This window comes from Mercenaria mercenaria, chromosome 13 (assembly GCF_021730395.1).
Source record: "Mercenaria mercenaria strain notata chromosome 13, MADL_Memer_1, whole genome shotgun sequence".
Taxonomy (NCBI): domain Eukaryota; kingdom Metazoa; phylum Mollusca; class Bivalvia; order Venerida; family Veneridae; genus Mercenaria; species Mercenaria mercenaria.
Genome location: NC_069373.1, coordinates 34,598,746 through 34,619,767, shown reverse-complemented (window position 1 = coordinate 34,619,767; position 21,022 = coordinate 34,598,746). Strand labels below are relative to the sequence as shown.

Sequence of the window (21,022 nt, the reverse complement as noted above, 5' to 3'; positions counted from 1 at the left end):
GAATGTAAATCGAATGAAGTAGGCGCTCTATGTACAGAGTTTGATTATGCGTCTTGAAATCTGGATTTAATTTGAGTTTTTTTTTTGTTTACAACACACAAAAACGATTCAAGGGATAACAAAGCTATCTGATTTAAATATTAAAACGTTCGTTAATAATCAAAAACTTAAAAATACAGTAAAAGGATCATCAGATGTTGGAATATTTGAAAAGTCGCTAAAAGAAGCCGTTTCGGACGAAACGTAGGAATTGGTATCAGCCCTGACTGTCTGAATAGCTACCTCAGCAGTTTTTATTTAACGGTTAAGAAACAAAATGGAGAAGATTATGAATGGCAGCGGAGGGCGGTCAGCATCCAAAAGCATGTCTGCTCTGTAATTCAGTTTTCACCGGATCTTCACCAAACTTGCTGACAATGTTTGTGGGCATTACATCTCGGCCAGTTTCGATAACCAGCCGAATTGTACCAGGCACTCTTTGATTATAGTCCTTGAATTACTCGAAAAACAGGGAATTTAGCCTTGTCCACTCTTTCAGTCGAACAGTTTTCATCCGATCTTCACCAAACTTGCTGACAATGTTTGTGGGCATAATATCTCAGCCAAGTATTATTACCACCCAAATAGCCAAATGGCTGTTGTAGGGAGGTTGCGCCATATACTTTTTTAAATGATGATACGCAGAAAAAACAACATTCAATGAATTACGTATATTACGTATAAAGTGAAATAAATATAGAATAAAAAGGTTATTTAAGGTCTAACATTGTTCTGTATAATATATATTTGCACTCGTACCAAGCTGGGAAAAACTAGAAAAGGCAGCAATACAGTATTCAGTGAAACATTTTTAATTTAAACTATTATTATAGCAAGATAAAATAGATATAGAATAAAAAGGTTATTTAACATTGTACTGTGCAATACGAGATATATTTGGACGAGTACCCAGCTGAGAAAACCATATTGAACTCGCCTAGCGACTCGTCCAATATGGTTTTCTCAGCTGGGTACTCGTCCAAATATATCTCCGTATTGTACAGAACAATGTTAAATAACCTAATAGTACTGATTTAAATGAAGTAAAGCTTACAGGCGGCTAAAATTAAGGTAGGAAACGTTTTACTGTTAATGAATGTTATATCTTAGCAAATTGTCAACAAAAAAATACTGCTACTGATATCCAACTTTCCGGTCATTGTTACACCACCTAAGGAAATAGATAAATACGGCTTTTTAAAAGAACAAAGCAGAATTTCACTACAGGCTTTTGTACATGGTACACCGCCCTATATAATAGACTACATATTATTATTATTATTAGAAGTAGTATCATTATTGTTGTTATTATTCCACAGCTTGTTTCTTAAAACAACTTTTTTTTCTTTAACAACACAAATAGGAAATGAAAAAGTGGCATTTAATGCAAGCTAGAAGTTCGGTCTAAATATATCTTAAAACTTGAATATGCGCATGTCCAACTAAACCGAAAACAATTATTGAAAATTTTCGGTACCATTTACGACAAAATATAATGTTTGCATATTCATCGTTTTGGACAGCTTTATTAACTCGCCTCCATTTTTTGATGTAAAATAATAGATACCTAAAGAAAGCTATCTAAATCGAATTATCATTTCACTTTTGTATGCATATGTAACGAGCAATTGATCTTATTCTTGCTCTTTTTGAAGTTTCTAAAATGGAAACATTATTTAGTTTCGATGAATATCTAGTGTTCTATTCAATTTATATCATCAATGAGTGCACAATCTACACCAGTATATATAGTACGTAGATTTTGAAATTAAATTTGATTAATCTTTTTTTGTGTTTTTTTTTTTTTTTTTGCCTACAATAATGTTTTTCATTCACGCCTACAAATAATTACATGCTATTTAAAGAATTTCAATTCATCGATAAATACCGTATATGGTTAAAGGTTAGAAAGAAAAGGTACGTTAAGTGAGTAATAAAAGGGCATTAAAAGAGTCAATATCAACATTTTTGTACAAGGGTTGCATGTTGCTGTTAACAATAGTGATTCAGCTCGTACACTATTGTACTTATCTAACATACCAATTTCAGTTGAAAAAAATGGAACTGAGAAGGAAAGTAGTTCTGTGTACAATTGTATTAATGTTACAGAATTTCCTATCTGAAGGTAAGTGTAACATGTGTATGCAACAAAAAAAAATCATTTCAAATAGAAATGTATTCAGCTAGTTAAAATATCTACTACAATATTAAAAAGTTAGATAAATATCGGAAGCATATGTAGACTAAAAGAACACATATTACATGTGGAATTTCTAAGAAAAAATCGTTATATACATAACCTTATTATTCATAATTACGAGCCAATCTTCTTTAAATCATTAACACCAAAAGAACTACTAAATATGCAAATAATGGATCTATTAATTCTTTGTTTAAACCAATCGGAGTCAAGAATGTAATGCATCGGTGTAAAGGTTAACTTATAATTAATATAAGATTATTTATCGGATATGAAATTATTTCCTTTACGAATCTGATTTTATTACGTATTTATTTGCTTTAAAGGTGATCCATGCAAAAAGGATGCAAATATTGGTTCAAGTAAACCCCAGCAGTTGAATGTCAAAGTTGATTCCAAATCTGGTCAGATGGTTATAGTTCGACACGACGATTATGTAGTGCCCTGTTGCGGAGCAATCTCCGAGTGGAACGCGTACATAAAGAACCCAGGAACCATCAGATTTCAAGTTTGGCGCGGACTAGGGACAGGTGAATACACCTTAATCGGCGAAAACCTGGCTACCTACCATAAAAAGGAAGAGAATAATTTAATTAAAGTTCCTGTTGAAGACGTCAAGCAAATTGCAGTGAAAGAAGGTGACTTAATAGGCTGGTATAACGAGGACGAGCCAATGATCAGCTACAGGAAGGACACTAAAGCCGCCGGTGTTCTAATAAAATCTATCAAGAAACCTGTTAATGTTGAGGAGTCTGTTGACTTGTCAGCTGTGACGGCATCAGACCCAAGAAGTTACGCTTTCTCTGCAAAAGTTTCTAAAGGTTTACAACCCAAATTTAAGAATCTGCCAAGTAGCATAACAATTGTAAGCGATTTGGCGCCAAATACAGAAATATACCAATTAGGATTTGATGGAATAGCGGGAACGGAAGTACCAAGATACTTTGCTGCGTTTCTGGATGATTTTTCGGAATACTTTGCATATAACCAGTCGAAGAACTCGGTTTACATTAAGCATACACCTCCAAAACAAAAATACTCTTTAAGTTTCTCTGTTAAAGACCAGTGTGGAAATACAGACAGTAAAGTATTGAAGATTGAAGTAACAACAAAATTACCAGCCATATTAAACCTTCCTTCGGCAGTTTCTGTACGGGAGGACGCACATAATCAAGAACTTTTGCTTACAGAAATTGAAGTGGTACATACGGGGCCTACTGCATGTAGCTTGAGAGGTGTTGAACCTCCTGCTGGACGTAAATATTTTCTCGTTCGGAATACAAATGGTTCTGCACCAGTAGTAATTCTAAAGGCAACTGCTCATTTAAGCTATTCAAAAGACGATTCTTACGAACTGACAATAAAATGTGCGGCAGGGAAAGATTCAGATACCAATAGCTTTTTCGTTAATGTCGAACCGAACAAAGCTCCAACATTTATGAATTTGCCAGCTACTGTGTCAGTACATGCTGACAAAGGTATTATTGGTGGACTTATTTTTCATATATTGTATCAAGACGAAGAAAATAATCCGGTTTTCTACAATGTCACTTGCGACCCAGAACCTTGTCCCTTTGACATCACACAAGGTGGAAGTGTAATGGTTACTGATGATCTACGTTCGGCAATTTCCAACATTTTCTACATCGAAATTACGATTGAAGACCATTTTAACGTGGCCGGACCCGAGGTACTTACTGTTAATATTACAGGACTAAACCGGCCGCCAATTATTTACAATTTACCAAACAGAGCAACTGTGACCTTGCCTGAAAACTCACCACCGGGGACGTCAATTTTTCAAGTGCAAGCAGTGGACCAAGACGTTAACGATAACTTGACGTTTTCTTTACGTGCTAAACCAACCAATATGATCCCTCTGTTTTCAATTGATAACGTAACAGGAGTTATACATGCACTCGTTCCGTTTGATTACGAAGGCTTAAAGTCGAAAAACATAAAACTTTATCCAAGTGTTTTTGATGGTCAAGACAAATATGAGGGAAATCTTAAAGTATCAGTTATAGATGTGAATGAACCACCTGTATTTCAGTATTCAAATTACACAATTTTCACATCTGAAAACGAACCAGGTAAGACGATTGTAAAAAATAGAATTAAAGCAAAAGACAATGATAAAGGAGACGTTATAGTGTACGGCCTTCACTGTGGAGAAGACACAGATCTCTTTCAAATTAACGAACATAGCGCCGACATTGAGCAATCGTATGAATTAGATGTGGACAGACTCGGCGTTCCTGAACACACCATATTTTGTATCGTCACAGCCACCGATAGTGTAGGACAAATATCAAATGCCACAGTGCGCTTCATCATTACCGACGCAGACGATAATGCCCCGGATTTCCTACGGACTAGTTATCTATTTATAGCAACCAGAGACCTTCCAGTGTTTTCTATTATTGGCTATTCATTTGCAACAGACATGGATACGACGCCAGTGAACAGTAAATTGTTTTATTACATCGAAGAAGAAACCGAAGACTTTGTTACAGACGACAACGGAACCATCCATCTTACGAGAGATCTCTCGTATGTTGATGTAGGAACGATGTTTAAATTTACGATGAAAGTTGAAGATAGCAACGGAATGAAGGACAGCGCTCCAGTAACAGTGGTTGTTCTTGATGGGGATTACAATACGGTTGTGTCATCTTTGGTTGCTAGGCCGTTGACCTTTTTCGACCTTCCAGAGAATACAGCTTGGGTTGTAACTGTAATATATTTGTTGGTAGTACTTTTCGGTTTACTTCTGTATCTGTGTGGACGTTCTGTTCAATGTAGAATTGAAATACAGCCTAGAATGAAAAGCCCAATAAGCAGAGAAGACAGCATTATGAGAGGGTTCATACTGAACAATTTAATCCGGGCTAATTCCCGCAAATCTGGTATTATATCGGTTACACCTGTAGACCATGCTCCTGTTTCACCTAGGACAACAGAGTACGAGAAATATCCAAGAAAGTCAATGTCAAGGTCACCACTGTCGGAAACTTCAACCACAAAGAGATCAATGATTGCTTCTATTCAGGAACAAAGTCCAGATGACAATACCGAGCGACCAGTTGTGTTTAAACTCTCGAATGGATCCATGGATTCAGTTACCATGCAACCAGCTTCTTCAGTACATAAAGTTATTTCTCCGGAAGTATCAGTTAGAAAGCATTCTACTGTTTCTAAAATGTCTTCTGTTGATCTCCCGTCTGTCCAATCTGGTGTATCGTTGTCGGATATATATACAACAGCAAACGGTCACGCACCGACACCTTGGAAACCATGGGCTATATCAGACTTTAAAAAATCATTTGGCAAATCGCATACTAATGACTCTAAATACTGGTCAAAATTACAATCTAAAGAAGATAAAGATTACAGCGGCAAACGGAAAGCCAGCTTAAATTTTTGACTGAGATTATCGATTTCAGACAGGACTTGTTTTGCACAATAGGAAATGTGAGTTGACGATGCGGTATGAATCAATATCAATTTTGTGTTTGACAAATCATTTAAAATCTTTGTTTCTTTTAATCAATCAGGTGGCTTCTTTAAGCGATGATTTAAAACTAAGAGCGCTAAAGATATAGGTAAATCACATTACATTAATAAAAGTCGACTCCACATTTCCGTCAGATAGCTTCATGTTTTGTTTTCTTGTGTTGTATATATACAAGTTATGAAAAAAATACATGTATAAGGTTTTTTTTATACAAAATAGAACTATCCAATTGTATTTACTTGACGACTAAAGGCTTTTCCTCATTAAGACTAATAAACATAAAATCATCATTGTACCTACCAAAGTCATCCGTGGGTGTGAGAATCGGCATTTTTTTTATTCCTGCAAAATTTTATAGGAATCAAATTGTATCTTCGCCCACACGTATAGAAGAATAAATTAAGGTACATCGTCTTTTTTCCTGTGTTCCGACTCTGTATTTATCTTACTGACAGCCAAGGGTGCAGTGAAATTAATTATTCATGCATGTATATATGTATATATGATTCATGGTAAGAATGAGCGATAATCAGGTTAACACAAAATACACGGGTAGTGTTATGTCTTTGCTCTATTGACAGTGACAAAATTCAACACTCTTACATTATATTTACCAATGTATTGGATAAGATAAAAAAGTTGGAAAACCACAGGTCGCCCAACACGACATAAACGAAAATGTTGCAGGCTCGGTTTGATCGAGCCTGTTCATAGACGGTAGTGGAAGTGCAAGCTACAGTCCACGTTCTCTAGCTATCATCTAGTTTTATAACCCTGATGACACCTGTGAAGTTTCAATTCAATATCTGCATTAGTTTTGGAGATAGTAACTCGCATGCAAAACTTTAACCAGTCCCAAAGGGGGCATGGTTAGGCAAAAATACATGTCAGAGTTATGGGACTTGATCCTGTGAGGTTGATTATTGACCTAGAAAAAGTTTCAAAGCTACATGCCTTTAAATAAAAGCTATATGTACTTGCATGCAAAACTTGAACCAGGATTTTCTAAGTCCAAAAGGGGCATCATTTGGCCAAAATACATGTCAGAGTTCTGGGACTTTTTCAAAGTTATATGCCTTTTAAATGATAGCTATACATATTTGCATACAAAACTTTAACCAAGGTGTGACGCCGACGCCAGGGTGACTGGGGACTTTGTCTCACTCTGTCCTTCTGGTCAGATCGCTTTGTGTCTGTTCTAGTAGAGGATGAATTTGGTGCCCTGATTGGCTGTCCTTGCTCTATATAAAGCGCATCTGAACGTGTTTATCATGAAAAGGGCGCTAGATAAATCTGGTATAATATAAATAAGATTCACGAGACAATGAGCGTGGCAGCAGCTACGTCGGTACAAGGACCATGTCTGACTTACGAACATGGGTTGCTGGTTTGTGCCAAGGTCAGTTCAGCAAGTCAATAGAGCGAGTTCTCTGCGCATACATTCCTCATATTCATTGACAGGTTTTATAAATACTGTTGGCTCTATACTTCTACCCCAAGCAAATGGCTGGTACCCTTTTCCAGCTGGGCCAATCGAGACAGAAGTGACAAAGTGTCTTACTAAAATACACCCCTCAGCGTCTTCAGCAGGCATAGAACCTCAGACATTTTGATGTGAAGCTTCTCGAACACTGCATTTGCAAGCTCAAGCATTTATACAGGAACACATGGACTTACAACTGTATGAAATAAGCACATTGCAGACACCAATTACACTTTGTTAATAATTAAAACGTCATTTTCATACCTTCCACTCCAGGGCTCTCTCTCTAGGTTTTGTAGGTACAAGTGGTAAATTGTCATCATGGAATGAAGTAAATTAGGAATTTTTAGCGATAATTAGATTATACTGGGTAAAATCTTACTTTTTTATTCTTACTTACAAAGCTCTTCCAGGTTTCTAACAAGAAACCAGAAGAAATATGTGTGGAGACAACATTGTGGTCTACAAAATTTTCTACATTACATGTATATGGCGATGTCTCTGATCTCGTGAAACATGTTCTCTTTTGTCAAGTTAACACTTCGATTCATCACATTTATGAACTCATTTTTTTTGTTCTGTCCAGGTGCGTCGAGAACTGAAGTAAGTCCAAATTATGTTTCCGTCCGTGTGACTATTTTTCTTCTTCTATCGTCGCGGTTAAATACACGATTCGCGAAGGAAGTTAAAAAAGAGCTGGTGAAATGTCTCAGGTAGACCAAATCTTTACTCGGGTATTACTGTTATTACTGTTATAACTTACAGCATTAATAGCAGTGCTACTGCTGTTACTGTTATAACTTTCAGCATCAGTAGCAGTACAACTGCTGTTACTGTTATAACTCACAGCATAAACAGCAGTACTACTGCTGTTACTGTTATAAGTTACAGCATCAACAGCAGTACTACTGCTGTTACTGTTATAACTCACAGCATCAACAGCAGTACAACTGCTGTTACTGTTATAACTCACAGCATCAACAGCAGTACTACTGCTGTTACTGTTATAACTCACAGCATCAACAGCAGTACTACTGCTGTTACTGTTATAACTACAGCATCAACAGCAGTACTACTGCTGTTACTGTTATAACTCACAGCATTAATTGTTATAACTCACAACATCAACATCAACATCAATAGCAGTACTCCTGCTGTTATTGTTATAACTCACATCATTAATAGCGGTACTACAGCTGTTACTGTTATAACTTACAGCATCAACAGCAGTACTACTGCCATCACTTTTATAATGTTTTAGCAATAATGCTACTGTTACTACTCTAATTCTACTAACTTCACGCTGGCTATGAGGTTCAAAATAAGGACGTTTTAACATATGCGCCTTTATAGTTATAATAACTTTTCATTAACAGAAGAACAGTTTTTTTTCAAAGCTGTATACTAAATATAGAAGTCTGTTTAATCAAAGTCCCATTGTATGTGGTTACTCAAGTCTCTTTGGCATTTTTCTCCACATTTGCCAGCGTTCAGAAGCAAAACGTGATGCATCAAAGTTATTCTCAAATACAAATATTTTTTTTCTGCAAAGGATAGCTTCATTCAAGATAAAGAAATTCTCCCTTGAACAAATTTCGAAATATCAAACAGAAACATATATAAATACATATATTACAAATATACAAATGAGCCGCGCCATGAGAAAACCAACATGCGCATCCGCGCAGTCTGGTCAGGATCCATGCTGTTTGCCAGCAGTTTCTCTAATTTCAATAGGCTTTGAAAGCGAACAGCATGGATCCTGACCAGACTGTGCGGATGCGCAGACTGGTCTGGATCCATGATGGTCGCAAAGCCACTGTGTTGGTTTTCTCATGGCGCGGCTCAAATACTATCAACACAGCAAACAAAAAAGAAACAGAAAAAATCTGTTTGGCAAGAAAATGTCAAAATGAACAGCATGCCAGCGCTGTTACTGTTCCACTTTCAACAAATATTAACTGCATATGATGAATGACGATGGTCGAACAGCAACAAAAGAAATTTCGGATAACATTCAAAAGTCCGTTAATAAAATCTATAACGGACCGAAACAGCAGTTCGCCTAACTGGCGATAAAGGCGACTTTATTGAAATTTGCTCAGCAAAGCATCAACTTGGTAACGGAATGGGTCGTCTTTTCTAGTCGCTGTGCGTTTTAACCTGAAATATAAAGTTGATAAGAAGAAATGAAGGAAATATGTTAAGTCTGAGGAATAACATGACAGTCGCCAAAATTAAGGTTGGAACTGGCCCGAATATACGTGACCAGTCCAAGCATTTAAAGGTTGTGGAAAGAATCATTTAAGCGGATGCTTGCGGGCGGGGATTCAACAAAGACGAGCTGATATTGGCAGTCATGCGGAAAGATACTTTAATTATAGCAGCAGTGTGGGTTTTTTCAGTCTGGAACACCTAAATGAGTTGTTGTAAAACTTATCTTACTCAACGTTATACGAATTGTTGCAAACCTGTCTGAGAGTGTCTCTCTGTAACCTCTAGATTTCAAAAGTAATTTCTTGTAAGGGTGTCAATAATAATATTTTTTACAATATAAAAAAAAACTTTATTTTACGAGATTTATGCTCATTTGAACTTCCATACATCAAGACTTTCTAAAAAAACTAAATGCAAAGCCGAGAGCTACATTAAGTTGAAATACGGTGTTAGACAAACAAAATACTTACTGTCTCATTTGAAAACATTTCGTTTTATTCCTTTACATAAAAGTATTTAATAATACATATAGTTTGTTATATATTCACTAGTTATATGAATAAAGATTATGACACACCATCTGATGATTCATTTTTTAACTAAACTGTGTGATATTTTCACTGGGACGTGTTTCTTATAAAGCTATAATGATGTCTAAAATAATTTTCCTACTGGCATAGCGCCCGTCTCCAGCAAGTGCGGGATGTTGTGGGTTCATGTATATGGAATAGCCTACCTCATATTTTATTGCTTAAGAAATACGGCAATACAAAGTTATACAATACATGCAAATAAATCAGCAAACAAACAAAAGAAAGAATAAACACATGCATTAATAAAATTGATATCAAAAGCAAACGGGTTGGACCACAAGGGGGACGGCCCTTCCCTATAGTCAGACATAAGGAACAAGACTTAGAAGATTTTTGTATTGTCGTCAGGCTATTTATACCTCATCACAATTAGTCTTCAACTTTGCTAAATCACGTAAAATCCTTATACTTGATGAGTCATCACACATCCATATAAGTACAATGACATACTGTATTTGACTATATCAAGATAAAATAATATTAACTGAATATCTTGCATCCTTTTCTCTATAGCTGTCAATCGTTCGCCATAGCGCTAACTGCGGTTTAGAGAACATTATTTCATGCCTTTGAGCACATTGTTTCATGCTTACCTTGCCAAGCCTTTGAGCACATTATTTCATGCTTACCTTACCAAGCCTTTGAGCACATTATTTCACGCTTACCTTACCAAGTCTTTGAGCACATTATTTCATGCTTACCTTACCAAGCCTTTGAGCACATTATTTCATGCTTTTCTTACCAAGCCTTTGAGCACATTATTTCATGCTTACCTTACCAAGCCTTTGAGCACATTATTTCATGCTTACCTTACCAAGCCTTTGAGCACATTATTTCATGCTTACCTTACCAAGCCTTTGATGCTTACCTTACCAAGCCTTTGAGCACATTATTTCATGCTTACCTTACCAAGTCTTTGAGCACATTATTTCATGCTTACCTTACCAAGCTTTTGGACACAATTATTTCATGTTGTTACAAAGCTCTTGAGATGAGCACATTATTTCATGCTTACCTCACCAATGTTGTCTTACTAAACACATTACAACATGCTGTCTTACTAAACACATTATTTCATGCTGTCTTACTGAACATATTATTTCATGCTGTCTTACTAAACAAATTATTTCATGCTGTCTTACTGAACATATTATTTCATGCTGTCTTACTAAACACATCATTTCATGCTGTCTTACTAAACACATTACTTCATGCTGTCTCACTGAACACATTACTTCATGTTGTCTTACTGAACACATTATTTCATGCTGTCTTACTGAACATATTATTTCATGCTGTCTTACTAAACACATTATTTCATGCTGTCTTTCTAAACATATTATTTCAAGCTGTCTTACTGATCACATGATTTTATGCTTACCTTTATTAAGTACAGTATGTCATGCTGTTTTACTGATCACATTATTTCATATTGTCTAAGTGATCACATTATTTCATGCTGTCTTACTAAACACATTATTTCATGCTGTCTTACTAAGCACATTATTTCATGCTGTCTTACTGAACACATTACTTCATGTTGTCTTACTGAACACATTATTTCATGCTGTGTTACTGAACATATTATTTCATGCTGTCTTTCTGAACACATTATTTCATGCTGTCTTACTAAACATATTATCATAATGCTGTGTTACTGATCACATTATTTTATGTTGTTGATCACATTATTTCATGCTGTCTTACTAAACATATTATTTCATGCTGTCTTACTGAACACATTGTTTCATGTTGTTTTACTAAACACATTATTTCCTGCTGTCTTACTAAACGCATTATTTCATGCTGACTTATTAAACACATTATTTCATGCTGTCTTACTAAACCCATTATTTCATGCTGTCTTAATGAACACATTGTTTCATGCTGTTTTACTAAACACATTATTTCCTGTTGTCTTACTAAATACATAATATAACTTCATGCTGTCTTACAGAACATGTTATTTCATGCTGTCATACTAAACACAATATTTCATACAGTCTTTCAGATCACATTATTTCATGCTGTGTTACTGAACACATTATTTCATGCTGTGTTACTGAACACATTATTTAATGCTGTCTTACTGAACACATTGTTTCATGCTGTTTTACTAAACACATTATTTCATGCTGTCTTAATGAGTACATTATCTGTGTTGTCTTATCAAGCTTTTTAGCATACTATTTCATCTTATCTTGAAGTTGTATTAGGTCTATCAAAATTTGAGCAAAATATTCTATGGCAATTATCAATTCTTTCTAAGCATTATTTTACTGTGTCTGGCATCTGACAATGCATTGAACAAATTATTTAAAAGTATATGACATCTGACAATATATTGAATACAATTTTTATGGTAAGTGACATCTAACAATGCGTTAAGGACATTACAAAGTATTCACTGGTATCTAAAAATTTTATTTTAAAATTATTTCATATTATCTTACCAAGCTTTTGAGCACTTTATTGCATAGTTTCTGAGTTTGTCAAATCCAAGATCTCCTATGCAGGCAATAAGCTTCTCAAGGGCATCAATGCTACGTGGTGTCCGATCACGGAACAGTGTCAGCAGCTTCAAAATAAATAAAATCACAACATCATATGAGCCGCGCCATGAGAAAACCAACATATTGCGTTTGCGACCAGCATGGATCCAGACCAGCCTGCGCATCCATGCAGTCTGGTCAGGATCCATACTGTTCTCTAACTGTTTCTCTAATTGCAATAGGCTTTGAAAGCGAACAGCATGGATCCTGACCAGACTGCGCGGATGCGCAGGCTGGTCTGGATCCATGCTGGTTGCAAACGCACTATGTTGCTTTTTTCATGGCGCGGCTCATATTGCGATCGGGCATAAAATCAAACAGGAGCAAGTAAAGTGAATTAACGATTTTCAACAAAAAAGTTTCGTTTACAAATTATGTGCCCAGACACAGAACAATGCTAAGTTTACGCAACAGAAACGAACGTAAGATATAAGTTTTGAATTATGTACCTTCATTACTTTTATACCATCTAGAAGATAATCTGGGTTTTCCAAGATGTCATCCGATGCTGTATCTGTTATATGCAATGCGCGCGCAAGATCACGTGTTGGCGGAAGTTCATCTGACATCAACACGAGGTATGAATCGCTCATTGGTTTTGGATAATCTTTAAATATAGGTATCGGTAATTGTATCAGTGAATAACACAACGAAATATCGAAATGAAAAAAATAGAATTACGGAAATATCTAATACAATACGAATACATTAATATTGTACAACGAGAGACAACTCACCTGATGGCACGAAGAGATCAGAATCGCTGTAAGCTTTAGCAACCCACTTCTGAAAATCACTCTCAACGGATTTACTATACCTGAAGTAAAAGCAGAAGCACCAACGATAAGCACTAATTACTTCGTCAAGCAGCTGACATTATTGTCACTTTTAGTGATACAAATCATTTCTAATCTGAGAAGAGTTATATAAGTTAGAAAGAACAGATTATTTCAGATTCACCTTTATCAGGTTTCTAGTCATTAATCGCGTTTAATTATGGGATTGTGGAGACAGGGGTAAAGTGTCTAATGCTCGACTACTGAAACCCAGCTGACCATTCAGATCGGTTGTTCTGCCAAGAAGCCAGCCTGTGCCTTAAATGATACCCAGGGAGGCACGAGTGATCTGGAAAGTCGCCATGTGATCTAAATCTTGTCACTGTGACTTAAAACCCAACATAACAAATAAGCAAACTAATAACCACAGCAAATCCTTCTTTTCAAATGAATTATGAAACTTACCTCGAAAATTGTAGAAAAAATACAAGACTGAATAGTGAATGTATTTACTTTTCATTCTTTAATCTCTGTGTTATTAAAATAGAAATATATTTCATGTCCAACTGAAGAAAGCTACTCACTGGCACAGGATCAGACCGAAAATATGTATGTTTGGCATTGTATACATGCCATACCCTACCCCTATGTATAGTACAGACCATGGTCATGAAAGAGAAAAATGCCAGCCCATTCAATTGCCCATTCTCAGTATTAACACAGAGTTCGACCTTGCTCATCTCATTCTGGTGCCGCTGATGTAACTTACCAGGTTTTGAGCTTGATTTGAACTGTGGTCGCAATATTCCTACATCCTCCCTTGTACAATGCCCCCAGTAAAAATGGCAGGCCGATATCTTCCCTGTTCTGATGCAGATTCCGCCACCTCCGAAAAAGCTTTTTACAGATAAAATAAGAAAACCATTTAATATGGAAATGTTAGCATACACAGTCATAATCGTTAAGTCGTTAATATTTGTAGATTCTCAAAAGCAATGAATATATTTGACACGCGAAATATACCGATATCAGAAGTTTCAAAATAATGTGTATGTTGAATGTACCTGTTTCTTGACTAGTGTTGTCTGCTTGGTCTGCAGTATAGCTTCTTCAATTTCCGAGAATGCCATTCCAGACAAAACATATATTTTATACCAGTCGTCACTCAATTCTTCAATTAATGTATCCAGTAAAATATCACCAAGGAACTCTGAAATATACACAATAGTTCATATTCTGTACCTTGCTTTTATTATGGACCTACCATACATCAGTACAAGATGTTGGTGCTACTCTTACTTATCATAACTCAAATTCTATGAAATAGACAATAGGTTACACACCGTCTATAATTCTTGTCAGTATTTTGAAATTTCGCCGCCCAAATATCTATAACAAACTTTGAGGCAGACTAGCAATTTGGTAAAGTTTCATAGCCTGTTATATAGGATGTGCATGTAAGGACATCACACCAGTTTTGTCCGAAAATTCAAGGATCTAGATGGCAACTTAGCCGGGACTGCAACAGTGTTATGTTAGTATGAAAATGTGTTTCTAACGATGTAGTTGATAATAGGGAATTGATCCTACCGATTTTCGTCGCGATCGATCCTATTACGGTAACATGCGATATACCGAATGAGATAGATCTATATATTTAAGAAATAATAAGTTCCCAAACGTGGTTTATCGTAGAATAACCCGAGTTTTGAGTTCTTATGCGTAAGAATATATCACGAAGGCCGTAGGCCTGAGTGATATATTGTTTCGCATAAGAACGAAAAACTCGGGTTATTCTACGATAAATCACACTTGGGAACTTATTATTTCGGTTCTAACACGACATACTAGTATCAAAAATGTTAGAAAAAGTGGTAATTACTTTTTACGACCGTACTACGCACCTGGATCCGCTGACGTCATTGCACGCGAGTGGTATATTGCAGAATAACCCGAGATAGATTTTGCTCTACATGTATATAGGTTATTTGCTGGTCGTGTTAGAATATAGAATTAAAAAATGTTTCCTTCCGGCACGTGCACAGAGTGTCTGACTTCGGATTTTTTTGGAAGAATACGCTTTTTCCTTGTGCCTAATAAGCGTCTACATCATTAGACAGTTCTTTTCAAATGTTATTGGATGAATTGAAGTCGGATCGATTCCCGATTGAGACAGTGCCTTATTTCTTATTAAAAAAGATGTGTCTGATTTACCGTCACTGGTGTCATTCTCCGGCGATGGCATTTCAGTTTCCTTTTCTGTTGTCTCTACAGGCGGGATTTCCTCTTCAGGCACAGGATCAATGTTTTTCATCGCACGCGCAAGACTTGCTTGTACTTTCTTCAGCGCGTCTATTTGGGAGTCTGGTTCAGACTGTTTCATCTGTGCATCTCTACTGCCAGATCGCGAACCCGGTCTGGCCCCGGATGCGCGTGCACTGTGACGTCTTTCCGCGGCACGTGAGATGGGTCGATCATCTGACTGAGAGGAAACATTCAGACTTTTAACACTTCTTGTGCTATCACTTCTTATATCACTACCACTGTCAGAGCTACTGATTCCTATCTCAATTTGATTTAACACTAAATTTATATCCACTGACGCAAGGGGCTCTTTCCCAACAACTTCTGCTTTATTGTCACTGCCTGCTTGCGCTGCGTACACGTAAAGTCTTCCATTTATGAACTGAATTGTCTTTCCTTTAAGTTCCACAGTAAACCTTACAATGTTGTCACGTTTTCTATGAAATTCAAGATCAACAAAGCGTGGATCTTTCCGTAAGATTGCGCTGTCATAAAACACAAGTTTAAAAGCTTGTTTCGATTGTACTCCAATCTGGGCCAGAAGATCTTTCTCTTGTTGCTCTTTGTAACCTTGACCTTTCCAGTAGCGACGCCTTGCATCTAAAACTTTTACCTCACAGCATTCAACGACTACTGTAAATTTTCTTGCGTTTTCAACTCTCTTGGTAAGGCAGAGGAAACAAACACGGTACTTTATGTTTGAAACTAGTTTCAATGTTTCGTTGATCTCGTGAGCAAGTGTTTCAGCCGAGCTTTCTGGCTTTATAACTGCAACCGTGGAAATACTGAAATTGGAAGAAGATATATTTGTTTGCAAATGTACATTTTGTACCAAATTATGTATAATAGATATTCTTTTTCACATGCCTGACGTCTTGGGAGACGCATAATTTTGGTTCATTTAATACATTAATAAAATAACATTTTGACGTTGATTGAGTTGAATAATTATGTCTACAATAGGTAAAGAAAGGGAAAAAACAACAAATGCGACGTTTCAACAAAAAGCTAACATGTGATAAAAATGTTATTTTTGTGTCTTTCTACATTGAATTTATTGAATGAAAATGATAAAATGCTCGTCGGTTTAATAAATTCAATATGAATGAAATATACTCCATTTCATTAACAATGTATAGTATAATGTGTATATATCATGGTTTGTGACCAAGCGAGTGGTTTCTGTACAAAATTTTAAATGGGAATGAATTGACATGAAAATATAATACTGAAAACATTCTATAATTAAAAAAGAGTGAACCGAAAAGGGGTTTGTACGTTCACTAAATCGTAAACTGTTCTTTGTCATATAATATCATGACAAAATTTTCGTCACTTAATTCAAGAAGCGTATAAGTTCGTCTTTGACAAAATGGAGTGTGTGGTTGGTGTATTTGGTATCATTGGATTCGTCTCCAAATGCTCTACAACATACACTAACTTATATGCGTGTAACTCTAACATGAAGAGGGTAAATCGCTGTGCCACAAACGTCTAACTCACCCATTTTATGTTGCAGTCAGATCTTTAAACGCGTTTTTCTCAAAACGAAAAGAAATGAAGTTATACGCTTCTGGAATTAAGGTGACACGATGTTAATGTTAAGTTGCAAGAGAGAATTTAGTCACTTTGATATTCCATATAATATATGATTTCTGAAATCTAATAACCAACCGCATCTCGTCCGAAGACTGCCAAGAGCTAAACCAATGCTTTGCATAAAAACAGTCAGTTTTCATGTAAAAATATATTGTATGCGCGGGGTGGGGTTGAGAGTCATACTTCATACTGTACATATATAATAATTTCTAAATAGATAAAACTACACTACTGGTTATCATTATTTCAACTTAAAGTATATGTATAATGTAACAAAACACCGTACACCGGAAGTTGATGTTCTGTGAAACTGACAGTATTGCGTTTCTCATCTGCTTGCATATCAACTATCCCCCATTGAGGTCCAGATTTCGCCAAAACAATACACTGACCATCAACATCGTAACATGTAGGCTTTGGAAGCTGAATGAAAAAAATACAGATGGAAATCTCATTATTTCTAAAAATACAGAGGAGGTAATAAAGAAACTCTTATTGCCAGGCTCGTTCAGACAATATTATGCAACATATGTTGCCGTCTTAAACAGTAAACTACCTAATCGTGTATGCAGGAAAAGGATGTGTCTCTGTGTCTTCGTACTTTTATGTGATCAGCATGTAAGTAATACCTCTATCGTGATATCCTTTTCTACCTTTTGATCGGCATTTATTTTGTAGAACGGGGTGCTGGCAAGAATGGTATCTTCTTTGATATCAACATCCTCTGGCAATTCGATTACCTTAAATAAAGAAACAGGAAACACTTATATACCATTGAGAAACCAAGCAAAATACTATCAGACTTGGTTTGATTGAGTCTGTTTATGAGAGGTAATGAAATGTGCAACACCCCACACGCCCACTAGCACCGGCTAAACCTGAACTCTGTTATCCATAATCATTGAACGGACTCCACATGTCCTTCGCTCTAAAATTGTATCAAGTTTTCACTCGGGACTAAAGCACAGTTATGCAATATGTACCTTATAATATAATGATCATATATGAACATGTGATTTTTATAATACATGTGCACATTAAATATGTATCATTTCATGCAAAAAAGACCTTTTGAAAATATGTCATTTGGAATAGTTTCGCTCTAGTCCCTCAGTGTTATGCGTTATGTTCTCTTTGATCTTAACTCCACCTAGAACAATAGCCATAAACAATATGATTAACATGTTTAAGGCAACGTTATACAATGTAATGACATTAGGATGTGTCAGCAGGAGTAGCGTTGCCATGGAGATGACGAATCAATTATTTCCATGTTCTTGAATAAATACGGTTCATTCCTAGAATACTTTGACCTGCTACGTGTACAAACGTCAGGAAAATATACATTTTAGAACTATATATTGGATGTTTTGAATCCCCACCTCGTATAAATCAACGTTTATTCTATATACGTAAAAGCAAACCTGAAGACTAAGTGATGTTTTAGTGTTGAAAGAGTTTTTGTTGATGTGTATTCTAACTTGGTTGTCTATAACAGACCCTAGGACAGTTTGTCCCTTGCCCACTTGCCAGTTTTCTACCTTTGGTCGACATACACAGACAAACGTGTCACACTCTTTAAGAGCTGTGTCAAAAACAACAACTAGTCCCTGAAATTACAATTAATCTGAGGTTGACGAACATAAATCATAAAATGAACAGTTGTTTTGCTACATGTCTAGATAAAGGACATGGACTCAAATGAATACACAAGTAAAAACGAAAATAAATGGGATCTGAATTTGTACACGACATTAACCCTTACCTTGCTATATTTCTATAATGGACTGGTCCATCTTTCAATTTGGACAGTACCATTTATTATTCAAAGCGGTTTTCACTGAAAATTTACTGACTGAATAGCGAGCAGTGCAGACCATGATCAGACTGCACGGATGTGCAGGCTGATCTTGGTCTGCACTGGTCGCAAAGGCAGAATCATCTGCCGCCAGCAGGCTAAGGGTTAAGATGACAAGAAATGATTTTAATCTGAGGAATTTTATGCTAGCTCTTATATTTTACACAGAGTATTTAGAAAAGAAAACTTTGATATGAGGAAAGCTATTTCTTCTTTCGAAACGTGTAATTAATATATCAAGCGTCGGGAACGATTGTATACAGGACAGGCAGTCCTTACATGTTTTCCAGTTTGCATTTCACTTGGTGTTATTTCTTGTCCGGATCCAGTTTTCACAATGATCTCTTCTCTGGAAGAAAATGACTTGTCAAACAGAGGCAGAGAAAACCGTGCTGAAGCGCCCTCTGGATTCTGAAGCACGCGACATGTGAACACATCACTGGCTATATCTTCCTCTTCAAGCAGTGAGAAATTGACTTTGCTCGTCTCCAGACTCTGGCGTTTGACTAGCATTACCATGTCACTATTTGCTGAAGAAAGCTGTGCTGAAACCCCCACATTGTTGAACTGTCCTGAAGTTGTCTCCGACACTTCATGTATTTCTAGTCTGGAATAAAGTGATCACATGAAGATTTTACTATATGTATTAATTATTCCATTTAACTCATAGTCAGTGTTTTAACTTCACTGAAATATAGGTCAGTATACTAACATTAAACGTAACAAAGACATCAAGGTATTTCTTCAAAACCTAAAATATTTTCATCTCTATCGAATTTGAAATGTCTTATAAAAAGTATTGTAAAACAGTAAATGTAACATTAGTAGAGTGATTTTACGGATGTCTTCATTCGGCGCACTTTTAGAAAAAGTGACCCAGTTAAGGTAGAATTTTGCATTATTACCGTTTATTTGCAACACATTCCTCAATAGCATCAAAGTCTTCTCGCTGAAATGTATTTTCCTTGCACAGATCACATGCAAGACGACCATCCTGAAATACAAAGCACTCTTTGCAAGTAAAGATGTTTACGTTACCATTTCAAACAGTTTCATTTATAATTTTGGACTACGCATTGTCTTTAGCTTTAATCTGGGGTTACCCTTAGAGTAAACACTAGTATACTAAGTAAGAATGTATGATACAGCTTGTGCATCTGGTGAGACACGATAGTGTATTTCGGAAAATGGATATATACGAGTAATGTGAATGCATGATACAGTAGGTGGAATACACGATGATATTCTTCTAATAAAACCTTTTCTATAACAGTAGTGTTGGCGCCATTGGAAAGTAAAATCTCTGCAGAAACCTTGCGTCCGTTTACAACCGCCTCGTGCAGTGCCGTGCGGAATGTACGCTGCAATGAAAATATACTATAAAACAAATTCTCTTGCTTAGGTTTGGTCAGTTTGAAAAATATAATAAAAAGCCATTTCATAAAAACCCTGAAATAATTGCCTAATACATTGAATACTAGTCATTTAATATACACTGACACTCTACTTATAAATAATTGAAAAACATACCACCGCTTGTTGCTGCTAAAAACTACAACATTTTTGTTGGATGATTTTTACCAGTACAATTAATATTTTTCCCAGTCAACTGAGTAATTAAATTGTAAGTAACACAAAATGAGGACATGCCTTGTACTGAATATTGACGTCAGCGCCATGCTTTACGAGAAGATGAACAGAAAGAGCGTGTCCAAGTCTGACCGCATTGTGTAACACTGGCGCCTCGTTCTAAAATACAAGTACAGAAAAATGAATACCTCAAACAACAAATTTTACATATGTATGTCTCCAGTCTTCTGGTTACAAAGTAGATACCAGATCTTTTATTAAGAATATGATATACTCGGCATTATTGTACATTTT

The 21,022-nt window shown here is 36.1% G+C and overlaps 2 protein-coding genes across 2 annotated transcripts in view; one reads left to right on the top strand and one right to left on the bottom strand.

Moving 5' to 3' along the window:
- Window positions 1–2,097: 2,097 nt before the first annotated feature.
- On the top strand, window positions 2,098–5,666 carry LOC123529563 (cadherin-23-like). The gene is made up of 2 exons (XM_045309930.2): window positions 2,098–2,164; window positions 2,566–5,666. The coding sequence occupies exons 1-2, from the start codon at window positions 2,098–2,100 to the stop codon at window positions 5,664–5,666; spliced, it is 3,168 nt and encodes a 1,055-aa protein (XP_045165865.2).
- Window positions 5,667–7,610: 1,944 nt separating this feature from the next.
- The window catches only part of LOC123528900 (uncharacterized), a 31,713-nt gene continuing 18,301 nt past the window's right edge, over window positions 7,611–21,022 (bottom strand). Inside the window, exons 7-20 of the mRNA XM_045308970.2 lie at window positions 20,789–20,887; window positions 20,398–20,499; window positions 20,044–20,132; window positions 19,418–19,745; window positions 18,705–18,890; window positions 17,910–18,020; window positions 17,567–17,703; window positions 15,592–16,466; window positions 14,442–14,587; window positions 14,147–14,274; window positions 13,339–13,418; window positions 13,051–13,208; window positions 12,503–12,627; window positions 7,611–9,402 (exon numbers count right to left, since the gene is read on the bottom strand). Of these exons, the coding sequence (XP_045164905.2) occupies window positions 9,327–9,402; window positions 12,503–12,627; window positions 13,051–13,208; window positions 13,339–13,418; window positions 14,147–14,274; window positions 14,442–14,587; window positions 15,592–16,466; window positions 17,567–17,703; window positions 17,910–18,020; window positions 18,705–18,890; window positions 19,418–19,745; window positions 20,044–20,132; window positions 20,398–20,499; window positions 20,789–20,887 (2,640 nt within the window). The 3' untranslated portion in view covers window positions 7,611–9,326. The remainder of the gene's footprint in view (window positions 9,403–12,502; window positions 12,628–13,050; window positions 13,209–13,338; window positions 13,419–14,146; window positions 14,275–14,441; window positions 14,588–15,591; window positions 16,467–17,566; window positions 17,704–17,909; window positions 18,021–18,704; window positions 18,891–19,417; window positions 19,746–20,043; window positions 20,133–20,397; window positions 20,500–20,788; window positions 20,888–21,022) is intronic.

Bases quoted from the DNA above. Each gene is read 5' to 3' on its own strand.
- LOC123529563 (XM_045309930.2), top strand. From the start codon at position 2,098: ATGGAACTGAGAAGGAAAGTAGTTCTGTGTACAATTGTATTAATGTTA. The intron at 2,165-2,565 runs GTAAGTGTAACA...TTTGCTTTAAAG, and splicing joins ACAGAATTTCCTATCTGAAG to GTGATCCATGCAAAAAGGAT.